At 36.8% G+C, this 14687-nt stretch overlaps 1 protein-coding gene across 4 annotated transcripts in view; it reads left to right on the top strand.

Moving 5' to 3' along the window:
• The window catches only part of PLEKHA8 (pleckstrin homology domain containing A8), a 94814-nt gene extending 80307 nt beyond the window's left edge, over positions 1 to 14507 (top strand). For 3 of the 4 annotated variants that reach the window (XM_057504624.1, XM_057504626.1, XM_057504625.1), the window contains one exon: positions 12526 to 14507. In XM_057504624.1, coding sequence (XP_057360607.1) covers positions 12526 to 12662 — 137 coding nt within the window. In that variant the 3' untranslated portion in view covers positions 12663 to 14507. The remainder of the gene's footprint in view (positions 1 to 12525) is intronic. The other variant, XR_008998520.1, reaches the window with a different exon arrangement.
• Positions 14508 to 14687: the final 180 nt, after the last annotated feature.

A 14687-nucleotide genomic window follows, 5' to 3' on the forward strand; every position in this document is an offset into this window, starting at 1 on the left:
CAAAGCAACAATGAGATACCACTTAACACCTACTAACCTGGCTATATTGAAAAACAAAACAAAAAACAAAATAACAAGTGTTGGCAAGAATGTGGAGAAATTAGAATCCTTGTATATTGCTGGTGGGATGTCAAATGGTGCAGCTGCTATGAAAACAGTTTGATGCTATCAAAAAGCTGAACATGGAATTACCATATGACCCAGCAATTCCTCTCTCAGGTATAGATTCCAAAGGACTTGAAACAGGGACTCAAACAGACTTGTATGTCAATGTTCTCTGCAGCATTATTCACATTAGCCAAAAGGATAACCGAAGTGCCTATCAAGAGATGAATTGACAAACAAAATGTGGTCTGTACAAGCAATGGATTATTCAGCCGTAAAAAAGAAATGATGTTCTGATATATGCTATAACATGAATGAATCTTGAAAACATTATACTCAATGAAACAAGCCAGACACAAGAGGAAAAATCTTGTATGATTATACTTATATGAAATATCTAGAGTAAAAATATTCACAGGGACAGAAAGTAGACTGGAAATTACCAGGGACTTGGAGGAGGGGGAATGGGAGTAATTTCATACTACAGAAGTTATGTTTGGGATGATAAAAATGCCCCAGGACTAGGTATTGGTGATGTGTGTACTAACTATACTGTGAATATACTTAATCCCACTGAATTGTTTACTTAAAAATGATTAAAATGTCAAATTTTATGTTATATATATTTTACCACAATTGTTTAGAATTAATAAAGTCATATACCAAAAACGCTGCATGAATTGTATGCTTTGAATTGCATACATGAATTCTTACACTTGACTTGTACACTTTAAATGGGTGAATTGGATAGCATGTGAATTATATTTTAATAAAACTGTTTAAAAAATACCAGTAGTAGGAATTTACCCTAAGAATGCAGGAGCCTGGTTTGAAAAAGACATATGCACTCCTATGTTTATCACAGCACTATTTACAATAGCCAAGAAATGGAAGCAACCTAAGTGTCCATCAGTAGATGAATGGATAAAGAAGATGTGGTACATATACACAATGGAATATTATTCAGCCATAAGAAGAAAACAAATCCTACAATTTGCAACAACATGGATGGAGCTAGAGGATATTATGCTCAGTGAAATAAGCCAGGTGGAGAAAGACAAGTACCAAATGATTTCACTTATCTGTGCAGTATAAGAACAAAGGAAAATTGAAGGAACAAAACAGCAGCAGACTCACAGAACCCAAGAATGTACTAACAGTTACCAAAGGAAAAGAGACGGGGAGATGGGTGGGAAGGGAGGGATAAGGGGAAAAAGGAGTATTACGATCAGCACACATAATATAGGCGGGGGTGAGGTGGGAGGACACGGGGAAGGCAGTACAACACAGAGAAGACATGTAGTGATTCTATAGCATCTTACTATGCTGATGGACAGGGACTGTAATGGGGTATGTGATGGGGACTTGATAATAGGGGAAGTCTAGTAACCATAATGTTGCTCATGTAATTGTACATTAATAATACCAAAAAAAAAAATACCAGTAGGATTTTGTAGAAATTGATGAAGTAGTTCTAAATTTTATGTGGAAACATAAAGGACCTGGAATAACCAGGACAATCTTGAAAGTTAACAAAGTTGGAGAAATTACATTAGCTAATTAAGAGACAGTCTATATTGATAATATGGGTGAATTTTGAAATCACAATGTTGCTTATATGAAACTGTACATTTGTATATCAATGATACCTTAATTAAAAAAATAAAAAGAGACAGTGTTAAAGCTATAGTAATCAAGATGGTATGGTGTACAGACTCATGGAACAAGAGAAAGTTCAGAAATAAACCCACACTTACACAATTTTTGGTCAAAGTGCCAAAGTTACTCAATGGTGAAAGGAAGATCTTTTCAATAATATGTGCTGGAACAACTGCCTGTCTATATGGGAAAAAAACAAACCTTGACCCATACAGCACACCACACAAAAAGGAATTCAAGACAGACCATAGAACTGAATGTAAAAGTGAACAGCCTGAAGGTTCTACAAGGGCACGTAGGGTAGTAATTTTGTGAATTTGGGGTAGGCAGGATTTCTTAGGATCAAAAAGCATCAACTATGAATATGAGTAAATCATATTTAACTTAAAGAAGTTAAGTAAAAAACATGTTCTGAGGAGCAATAGGGTTAAAACAGCAGGGCCAACATTGCAAGGTCAGAATAACGAAATCAAAACAGCAAGTTTAAAACATGAAGAATTCCCACACATCAGAAAATACACAAAATGCAATAGAAAAAGTGAGAAAGGATATGATTAAATAAGTCACAAATGAGGAAATACAAATGACTGAAAAAAGCAGGCTGGTGAGCATGGCTTCATAGGTTTGCTGAACCTTCAGGTCTCATCTGGGTATTGCTGGTACTGATACTCTTTATCATTTTTAGCTTTCCTTTTTAATTCTAGTTACATTGGTTGAGTAGCAAATATCTTCTCTTAGATGGTTGTTTGTTTTTTAGAATTGTATCTCATGCCTTTTGTTGTAAGACAAGTTTTAAATTTTAATATAAGCCCATGTTCAGTTTTTCCATTATGATTAATACTTGTTGGGTTCAGTTTACGAAATAATTACATATTTTATTATTTAAATTAGTGGTACAAATACCACTAAAACTTCATGTGACATTTTTCTCAATAATTTTGTAATTTTTCATCTTTAGATCTTTAATCCATTTGGAAATTATTTGTGTGTGGGATACGGCTTGGGTTAATTTTATTTTTTTCCTTATGGATAGCCACTTGCCTAAGCACTAGTGGGGCTAAGAAAGTAGTGATTTCTGTTGGAATCAGTTCCCTACACACACACACACCCCTTGTCTTCCCTCTTAAAAAGGGGTTATTCTTCACCCCTTAATCTTCTGTATGAATTCAAGGATCATCTTGTCAAGTTCTGAAAAATATCTTGTTAGAATTATTACTATAATTACACTGAATTTATTAGACTGATTTTTGGCAAAACTACTGTTGCTACAAAATTGCCTCTTCCCATCAATAAATATGGTTTGTGTTTCCATCTATTTAGGTATTCTATGTTCCTCAACAGTTTTATATTCATAAAAGTCTTGTGCATCTTTTGTTATATTTATTCTGAAGTACCTTATATTTTATTATTGCCATTGAAAATATACCTTTAAAAAATACATTAAAATTAATTTTTAAAATTAAATTTTGCATTGCTGATGAATAACAATATTACTGCTTTTATATATGTTTTACATTCAACAACCTTGATACACTCTTTTTTCTTATTAGGGTATCATTGATATACATTCCTATGAAGGTTTCACAAGAAAAACAATGTGGTTGCTACATTCACCCATATTATCAAGTCCCCCCCATAATCCATTGCAGGCGCTGTCCATCAGTGTAGTAAGATGTCACCGAATCACTACTTGTCTTGTCTGTGCTACACTGTCTTCCCCATACCATGTGAACTAACCTTGATACCCTCTTATTTCTAGTATTTTATAGATTCCTTTGTGTTTCTTATTTTTTCCTTCCTGATCTTTTGAAATTTTATTTTTTTCTTGTCTTATCATACTAGTGAAAAGCACCGTGTAATGTTAAATAGAAATGGTGATAGATAAATCTTCATTGTGTTCCTGATCTGAAAGAGATTGCTTTTCGTATTCCACAATTATATATAATTTTTGCTATTTAAGTTTTCAGATTGCTGTAATTTTGTCTTACCAGGCTAAAGAAGTTGCTTTCTATTTCAGTATGCTATGGGTATTCATTATGAAACAATGTGAATATTATCAAAAGTTTTTCTACATTCACTGAGATGATTATACAGTTTCCTCCTTTGACCAGTTCATATGGTAAGTTTCATTAATAGTCTTTCTGATTTTAACCATCTTTGCATTCCTAGGTTGAACCCAACTTAGTAATCATGTATTTTTAGTAGGCATTTCCCCGCATTCAGTTGACTAATGTTTTAGGAATCTTGCATCTGTATTTAGAAGTCGGATTATGTTTTAATTATTACTTCCTCATAGTATCATTATCTGATTTTGCCACAAGAATTATTTTATTTCATAGAATGAGGTGGGCAGTGTTCCCTCATTTTATGTTCACTGAAACAGTTTGTTTAAGAGAATGATTATCTGTTCTTTGAAGTTTGGGTCTGAGTGGTAAAATCTTCTGGGCTTAACAGGTTGTTTCATTTTTTTTTTTAAGGGGAAGTGGGTAGATTTTTTAATTCCTGATTTAAGTTATAACTCTAACCAAAATTTATATTCTTGAATAGTTTTATTAAGTTATATTTTTCTAAGAAACTGTGCATCTTGTATATATTTTCAATTTACTGGTTATGAATATCAAGTAGAGTTGTGCACAAATAACTCTGAGAGCTTACTCTGACCAGACTGGACAGGAAGCCTGCTAGGACTGCCCCACCTTCTCCTAGAGGAAGGGACTGTACCCAAATTCAGCCTCCCACAAGACCAGTAGTTCCCTTCTTTTGGCCGGAGGGCCTACAGCTTCCCACAACCAGCTGCTGTACCCCAATTCTCCAGGTGCTGGTTACTGCTATAAACAAGCATTTATATCCAGATCATTTTGCCAAGCAGTCTGTTTGCCACACACTGACAAGCTCATCACCCAGGTCCTGAAATGACCCTCCATGCAGTGATGGGAGCACAGTGAGCCTCTATCTTGTCTCTCTCCTCTGACACTTGTGTTGTTGATTTTCCCCAATAGAGCCTGTTCCTTTCACATCGTAGAATTCATCCCGAGCCTAGAGACCTGACAGGTGGTGACAGTGAAGGAACCTACCTTGCACAGCACTGTACGTAATTGTTCTTAGTATTATGACTACATCTCCACTATTTTGTAGTTATATCCTGTGTCATTCCTAACTGTCCATCTGTGCCTCCTCTCTTACTCCTCCTCTCCTTATCTTTATCTCTGTATCTCTGCATCAAGTACACTAAAGATTTGCCATGGTTACTTTTTACTTTTATTTTGGAATAATTTCAGATTTACAGAAGAGTTGCAAAGATAATACAGAGTTCCTATATAAACTTCACCCATCTTTCCTGATGTTAACACCTCACTTATCATGTACATTTGTTAGGAAATTAATGTTAGTACAGTTACCTTCATATAACACTTAATTACAGTAGAGAGATTAATCAGATTGTACCAGGTTTTTCACTGATATCTTTTACTGTTACAGGTTCCAATCTGGGATACCACATTACATTTAATGTCATCTTATTTAATTTTTCAAAATGTAATTGCATTGAGTAAACTTCACATACCCGAAAATCCACCCACTTAAAGTGTACGATTCAGTGGTTTTTATTGTAATTACAAACTTGTGCAGTCCTTATAATAATCTAATTTTAGATTCATTTTTATCACCCCAAATAGACCCTGTGCCCATTAAGCAGTCACTTCCCCTATTGCCCTCCTCCAGCCCTAGGCAACCACTAATCTGCTTTCTGCCTCTGTGGGTTTTCCTATTCTGGACCTTTCATATAAGTGAAATTTTACAATATGTGGTCTTTCACAACTGGCTTCTTTCACCTAGCATGTTTTTGAGGTTCATTCGTATTGTAGTATGTATTGCTACTTCATTCTGCTTTATTGCTGAAAAATATTCCATTATATGGTTATGCCACATTTTGTTTATATATTCACCAGTTGAAGGGCACTTGAATGTTTCCATATTTTGACTGTTATGAATAATGCTGTAGTGAATCTTTATATACAGTCTTTGTGTGGACATGTTTTCATTTCTCTTCGACTTATACCTCAGAGCAAAATTGCTTGGTCCTGTAACTCCTTGTTTAACATTTAGAGTAACTGCCAAACTGTTTTCTAAAGTGGTTGCACCATTTTATAATACACCAGCAATATATGAGGGTCCCAATTTCTTCACTTCCACACCAACATTTGTTATTATCTCTTCTTAAAAATTTTTATTATAGCCATCTTAGTGGATGGTGAAGTGGCATCTATGGTTTTGATTTGCTTTTCCCTGATGACTAATGATGTTGAGCATCTTTTCATGTGCTTATTGGCCATTTGTGTATCTTCATTAGAGAAATATCTATTCAAATCCTTTTCCTGATTTTTAATTGAGTTATTTATTTTCATATTATTGAGTTGTAAGAGTTCTTTATATATTCTGGTTACAAGTCTCTTTTCACATTACTTTCAAATATCCTGTCACAGTCTGCGTTTTCTTTTCACTTTTTTGAAACCATCATTTGAAGCACAGAATTGTTAAATTTTGATGAAGTCTAATTCATCTAATTTTTTATTTTATTGCTTGGGCTGTTGGTGTTGTATCTAAGAAGTCATTGTCTCGGATTATGAAATTTTACTCCTGTGTTTTCTTCTAAGTGTTTTAGACCTATGATCCATTTTGAATTAAATTTTATGTGTGATATAAGATATAGGACCAATTTCATTCCTTTGCATGTGGATATCTAGTTGTCCCAGCACAATTTATAGAAAAGACTGCTCCTTTCCCATTGAATTTTCTTGGCATGCTTGTCAAGAATCTATTGACTATTGATGTAACAGTTTATTAATGTCACACTATCTTGATTTCCATAGCTTTGTAGTAAATTTTGGAATTGGGAAGTATAAATCCTCCAACTTTTTCTTTTTCAAGATTGCTATGGCTTTTGTGTCATCTCATTTTTAACTTTTTCAACAACTTTCAGTTTTGTGGTTTTTCTGTATTACTTCTTAGTTTTCTAGTTCACTCATTTGTTTTTACTCTTATTATTTCCCAGCTTCTACTGGAAAATGGGTATTTCTCTTATTACTTTCAAGCTTGCTTCTTTCTAACATATGCAAGTAAGGTCATAAATAACTCAAGTTCTACTCTAGCTGCACCCCACATCTTACTATGTGTTGTCATCGTCTTTTAGTGCTGTGTACTCATTTCCCATAGTTTTTTTTTACACATAAGCTATTTAGAAGTGTGTTTTTATGTTTTTTTGAGGGACTGTCTTTTTATTAACTAATTTAAAATGGTAGTACTTCGTAGTCAAAAACCTTGACTTTTTTGGTATACACTGTCCTGTAAATTGTGTTGTTCAAATCTCTCAAATTCTATTTTTGTCTGCCACATTCTGAATGTGAATTTGTCTGTTTTACCATCTTATTCTGTCACTCATGCTGTATTGTTTAGTGTTAACATGAGAACTGTTGAGTATTTCAGTGAATTTTTGAAGTTTTTGTTTTGCAGGTACCTTCTTTAACCCTAAAAAAATTTTTTGTGTGCAATTTTTTTATTAAGGTATTATTGATATACACTCTTATGAAGGTTTCACATGAAAAACAATGTGGTTACTACATTCACCCATATTATCGAGTCCCCCCCCCATATCCCATTGCAGTCACTGCCCATCAGTGTAGTAAGATGCCACAGAGTTGCTACTTGTAGAAGACGATCTCTGTGCTGCACTGTCTTCCCCATGATCCCCCCCATACCATGTGTACTAATCATAATACCCCTCAATCCCCTTCTCCCTCCCTCCGCACCCGCTCTCCCACACCCCTCCCCTTTGGTAACCGCTAGTCCCTTCTTGGAGTCTGTGAGTCTGCTGCTGTTTTGTTCCTTCAGTTTTGCTTTCTTTTTATACTCCACAAATGAAGGAAATCATTTAACCCTAAAAAATTTTTTTAATTTTTAAAATTTATTCTTGTTTGTCTAAAGTCTTTTTCCATTTATACTTTTGTTTAATATCAACATTATTACACTGTCTTCTGGCCTCTGTTGTGGCTACTAAGTAATATGCTATCAATTTTTTAAAATGTATATTTACCTGTTATAATAATATTTTTTGCCATTCCATTATTGTCAGTCTTTCTGAGTAATTAGATTTTAAGTGCACCTGTTGTGAAGAGTATATGGTTGGGTTTTTGTGTCTGATATCTGAGAGTCTGTTTTTAAAGTCATGGAGATACTTATAATAATACTGATAAAATATATATCTATTTTCTATATAGTTTGATAGGCAGTCTTCTAAGCACTTTACATATATGAACACACAGTGCTCACAACACCCCACTGATGTAGGTACCATTACTATTCCAAGTTTATAGAGGAAGTACCTGAGGCACAGAAATATTAAGTGACTTGCCCCAATTGACAAAGATCGTGGCAAGGCAGCTTGAACATTACAGAGGAGATACTTTTGGAAATTCTAAGAGGCAGGCAGAGTCAAAGGATGGAAGACATTCTTGGGATGTCAGGGTTTTCAACTCACAGTAATCAATAAATCAAGCTAGTAGGTGGTACCATACAGCTCAAAGGTGGTAGTGCTGGGATTTGAACCCAGCAGTTTAGCTCCACATTCTGTGCTCAAAATTATGATGCAATAGTGCCTTTCACAGGACTTGCTCCTTTCTTGATGTTTTAATTGCATCTTTTAGGCCTTTAATAATTTTAAGCATGATTATATTCTCTTTAAGCATGATTAAATTTAAGCAGAATCCACATCCTGTCCACTCACTTTCCTCTTTCAAATTGTCATTCTATTATGGGAAATTGTAGGGAATCTTTTGGTGCTATTATTGTGTCTGCTGACTCTCAAGGAGGATTTTGTCCTGCATTTCACATTTTGTTGGTGAGCTCATCTTTAGAAGAGCCTGATTTTCTGTGATAATCCCATATGGCCTGAGTTTTGAGGGTGTCCCTCAAGAGCTGTTTTGCATTTGCCACAGAGAGCTTGCCATACCTGGACCACCTTTTTGGTCACTAAGCATCTTGGAGGTCATTTGTCTTCCTGGTTCCTGGATCTTCTGCAGACTGAACCTCCAATTTGGGGTAGGAACAGACGTGAAGATTTTGTTTCTCAGATGGACATTTTCCCCACCCAAGCAGAAACATACAAACACCTTTCTGTCTCTGTGCCAGTGGATCAATGTTTTCCTAATCTACTTTTTCAGTGAGAGTGTGGCTCTTTAAAATTGCCTTACTCAGGAATCCTGAATCCTCACCCCAGCTACGGCAGCATCCACATCCTTTCCACTCACTTTTCTCTGTTACTAACACATTTGGGACTTTCTGTCTGGCTGGTTCATTCATGCACTTAAAATAATTTTTGCTATATTTTATCAAATATAGCAATGTGGCAAGAGAGTTTTCAGATTATTCCTTTTCTCTTCACCTTATAAGGATTGGAAGTCTCATTTCATCCTTCAAAAAAGTATAATTTTAATTATTTTCTCTTGATAAGAATAATGAAAAATTTGGGGACATGTATAAAAATGTTAAGAGGAAAATATAAACTGCTTATGATACCACTACTAGAAGTGACCACTGTTTATGTGTTTCCTCCTTTTAGTCTTAGATGTATCTGGATATACATGTACATGTATGTGTATGTACTTATTACATAACTGGATTTATAAGGGTACATCTGTTTACTACCTTTTTTCACCTGACATAGTCTACTTTCATTATATCACTAAAATTCATCAAATTTATTTCTGTGCCCTGAAACCTAGAAATAAAAAAGGGAATACCTACTCTAAAAGCTCTATAATCCTAACTGACTTTGGGCCACTGATAAATGCCTTACATTTAAAGCAAGATAATGTTGTGTCTTTTCCATAGAATTGATTTTCATTAACGATTTTGAGTAACTAGTTATATTCTGATTATATTGTCTTGTCCCCAACTGGCTGCAACTAAATCTTAGATGTTTCCCACGTCCTGGCTTTCTTGTTGAAATTGCTCTCATTGAAACAATGAATGTCTAAAGTGGTCTCCCAACACTGTTACTGTGTGTGAGCTCTGAGAGAACAGAACTTAATGGTGAACATCTCCTTGGACCGGTTATAAAGATGACCTGAAACCAAAGTTGGGGAACGACAAGGATGCTCTGTGGAATGCCCTGCTCCTACTCTCCTTCTAAAAGCAGTTTGACTTTAGAAGAATGGACATTGGGTTTCATCTGGTCTTGCAAATATAGGTGTAACTTTGGCGCAGCCTTTCCATCTGCCCTCCAGCATCCATGCCCCAAATGACATAATGATTGTGCAAGGCAGATTTCATATTACAGAGGAAATAACCCTGGAAACTGTAAGAGGCAGGCAGGGTTGAAGGATGGAAAGCATTTTTGGAAGACCAGGGTTTTCAGCTCACAGTAATCAAGAAATTAGTTCAAACTCATGCAGCATGATGGACTGTGCATTTCCTCTGTTTCTCTTTGGCCCTCCCTGGTTAAGTCACCATTATGCAATGTCTTGGCCAGATAGATTGAGTTCCAAATCAGGTTCTTGAAATTCAAGTTAGTTCCAAGTTAGGGTCTTGAAATTTATATAGAAACAGTAGTCTTAAAATATAACACTTTAATTTGTAACTGCCATGATTTATGAGAGGAAAAGGAATTTCAAGTTTCAAAAGACTGTCTCCTAAAAAAGATCAATGCACAAAGTTAGGCAGTAAACAAGAAACTAGAAAGAGGTTAGAAGAACAACTAGACGACCCTACTTCCTGCAGATTAAAGTTTCCCAGTCTTTAGTTAAAAAAAAAAAAAGACATAAAACATTTAGATGCTGGTGAGTTCCTAAAAGGGGCACAAAAATGTCTGAAAATGGCCAAGACCTGTGGAGGCTGTCATGCAGAATAAGGTGGTAGAGAGTGGCCTGCAGAACACGATGACCCCAGATCAGATGGAATGTATCATATCTCAGTTACACCTGACCATGGACTAACTGCCTCCCCTGAGGCACAGAATGTCCAGGAAGCCCAGAGATGACTATATGGGCAGAAGAAAATCTGCGAGAATTTCCTGAATTATGTGAGACCTAAAATGCCTGAGATGACAGGCATATAACTGAGATGACTGAGTTTTCCTGAAGTTTCCTTGATTGCTTTTCTGTCATCAGGTGGAATGAGGGCTAAAAATTTAATTGCGTTACAGGAAAATAAAGTTCAATCACTTGTCCATTTGAATGCATGGCCTATGAAAATCTTGCCCACTAAAGTTTGAGAAGCAACATGAGGGAATTTATTTTAAGTATGCTAGTGGGTATCTCATGCAATCCAAGGGAAAAAGTGAGCTGGGCTCAGAAAGGTCTGGAACCAGGTGTTGGAAAGCCACTGGGGATCTTTTCTCAGCTCTCATTGCTGCTTCTCTCTGCATCTATTTCCCTTTTCTCTCTGAGGACCAGTTTTCTCTACTTCCCCCATCCACATGCCAGAATATAGTGGCATCTAGCTCCTAAGTTATGTGACATAGTTTTAGCCACCTACAGATTCTAACTGTCTCTTGTCTTCAATTCCTTGCACAAGAATATGACTGACCCCCTTTAGTCCCATTTCTGTCTCCCTCAATTCAATCAGTGGTGATCCAAGGGGCAGGGCTTGTGGTGCAAACATCTGGTGGTGCAAAACGCTGTGGGCTCATCACCCTGGTTCAGGGCACAGTCCCCAGGGAGTCGGAAATGGCTGTGAGCTGGGAAGAAACTCCAAAGATGACTTTTCATTTCCTGTGAGGCTGTGCTTCATTTCTCCCATCTACCAAGTAGGAGGAATAATTTCTGTAATATCCCTTCTTTTAAGTAAAGGCAAAGAGAATTAACATGTATTGACTTCTCTCCATGTACCAGACATTGTAGCAATTTAAGTTATTTTAGCTCATCCTGAAAACAACCCTAAGAATGGGCATTTAAATTTATCTCTTTACAGATTAGAAAACTGAGGCTCGCAGAAGTTGAGTCTCATAGCTAATAAGTGGCAGAGCTCAAATCTGAACCCAGACTTAACCAGTGCTGCAACAGGGGAAAGAGCTATTATTAAAATTGAGATAGTGTCTGAAAGCTGTGCATTATGTTCTCAGCTATTAATAAAATGCCTGGGATAGTACCTTACATGTAGTAAATGCTCAGAGAAAAAGTCATTAATAAGGGCAGTTAGGGCAGAAGCTTATCTCTGTGGCTTGTTCGGCTCACATCAACCCACCGAACACCTCTGGGAAGTAGGCAACCATCTGCCTTAAAAGCTTTCTTCTAAGACACATTTTATTAAAACTGAAGGGAAGATGGAAACAGCAGCCAGTAACTCTTCTGACTGTAATTGACCCTCAGCCACGATTTGGTGCAGTGGAAGACTCAAAATCGTCAGCTGCTGCTTCATGTTGAGGAGTGAATTTGCCAGCTTAGGAGCCTGTTGCCACAGATCCTTTACCATGTGTCTATGTGCTCTGATCTTCTGATTTCCTGAGACTAAATATAACTGTTTGATTGGTGCTGGGCTGATACACAAAGCTCAGACTCTCTTGATAAATGTTTGCAGAATGAAAGCCTTGTCAACAGGTAATAATTAATCACCTACTGTATTCTCAGCCCTGAGAACATGAAACCTCTAAGATATAATCCAGGCCTCTGAGAGTAAACCATCTTTTCTGTGCAATCAAAAACCTAAGAACTTAATTATCATGGAAATGCAAATCAAAACCACAATTAGATAGCTTTTCATTTTCCCTAGGAGAGCTATCGTCCAAAAAATGGAAAATAAGAGTGGACAAGGATCTGGAGAAATTGGAGCCCTCATACATTGCTGGTGAGAAGGTAAAATTGTGCAGCCATTGCAGAAAACTGTTTGGCAGCCCTTTAATAAATTAAGCATAGAATTACCTATGGCCTATCAATTCCACTTTTACCCAGGCATATGCCAAAAATAATTGAAAATAGGTATTCAATCAAGAGCTCATACACAAATACTGACAGCAGCACTATTCACAATAGCCAAAAGGTGGAAATAACCCAAATGTCATCCTTTGGGTGGAAAAATAAAATGTGATATATGTGTATAATGCAATATTATTGATCCATGTAAAGGAGTGAAGTACTGATATATGCTACAACATAGACTAAAACATTTTGCTAAGTGAAAGAAGCCAGATACAAAAGGCCACATATTGTCTGACTCCTTTTCTATAAAATGTCCAGGTTTACTTCTATATATATATATATAATATTTATACTTATATATAAAGAACTGTGAGAGCTATGACCAGAGATGAGAATGTAAATGTGAAATGCCTAGTGATTCTGCCTTTCTCTCACTTACTTCTCTTAATGTAATGCCCTCAAGGTCCATCAATATCCACCCAAATGGGAAGACTTCCTACATTTCCTTTATCCATTCATCTATTGATGGACACTTGGGTTGCTTTCATATCTTAACTATTGTAACTAATGCTGCAGTGAATTTGGAGGTGCATATATGTTTTTGACTTAATATTTTCATTTCCTTTGGATAAATACACAGAAGTAGAATCAATGGATTGTATCGAGTTGTACTTTTAATTTTTTGAGGAAACGTCATGCTGTGTTCTGTGCTGCACCAGTTTACACTCCCACCGACAGTGCACAAGGGCTCCCTTTCCTCCACATCCTCGCCAACACTTGTTATTTCTTGTGAAGTATGTCCTAATTAACAGCAGTACATTGCACTTGTCTGTAAGAACAGTTACCCTAACTGTTGAAATAGACACCTTTGTGGGGGTCTTCCCAGTTCAGTGCCCCCTATCCTTGAGAACATCTCCATCTCCATGAGGCAGCCATGTCTGTGACTGATGACCCTATTTTGCTGCCATAAATGGACACCTAGCCTGAGGTGAGGCAGTCAGATTGCAGTTGGAATTCAGAGTGACTCTGCCTTTTAGCCAGAATGAGGATTATGGCAACTGAAGAGCTGAAGATACCATAAAGAAAAACCATTCTCATCCACCTACCAGGAGAAGCAGAGAAAGTGTACGTTTAAAGAAAAGAAAGGAACTGACATGCACAGTAAAGGATATCAGAAAGAGAGCTAGCCAGAGAAAGGGACAGGGTGGGAGAGTGAGAGAGAGTTTGAAAGAGAGAGGGAAGGAGGGAGAGAGAAGAAATGATGGTTACTGGTAGTTTCCTGTTCCTTGTTCTTGGCTGTCATGAGGTCCACTCTTGTCCTTGGGTTCTGTGAGATGCCCTGGATTTTTATACATAAGTTCTGCTGGCTTTTTTTTCTTTTGCCTAAGCTAGCTTGGATGAGTTTCTGTTATCAACGAGCCAAGACCATTGACCAAAACTACTAGCTCCTATTTCTCCATCTTGTTTGGAGCCCCCAAACAGAATAAACCTTGATCCTTTCTGAATTCATGAAATACAGTTCTAGACATTTAGGTCTGAAATCATCTAACCCAACCCATTCCTTTTATAGACTCATTTTAATTTAACCAGCACTTAACCACCTCAGAATGATGTCTGAGGAAGCAAACTCGCCTGCCAAAGATCACAGATAGGAGGTGGCAGAGCCAGAAGTAAAACTAAGGTTTTTTTGAATGCTGGTCTGCTGTCTTTTCTGCTAAAAAAAAAAGGTTGCCTTTTCATGAAAACTGTTAACAACATGCTTGGTGCAGAGAATACCTGCTCCCTATTCTAAATGATGTGGTAGGTCTGCCAATCAAGGTGCCTCATCTCTGGGAACAGCAGTGGGCAGGTGATCCAGGCTGACCTTTGGAGTATCCCAGACCTCTGGAGGCAGTGATTGGCCCAGTGCTGGGTTCCTGCCCCAAGTGGAGCTATTTAAGGACATTTTCGGGAGAATAATCAGATACTTAGAAAAAGCGACAAAATGAATCTCTGATTTTCTGAGCTCTGAGACAC

The sequence above is a fragment of the Manis pentadactyla genome, chromosome 7 (genome assembly GCF_030020395.1).
Source record: "Manis pentadactyla isolate mManPen7 chromosome 7, mManPen7.hap1, whole genome shotgun sequence".
Classification (NCBI taxonomy): domain Eukaryota; kingdom Metazoa; phylum Chordata; class Mammalia; order Pholidota; family Manidae; genus Manis; species Manis pentadactyla.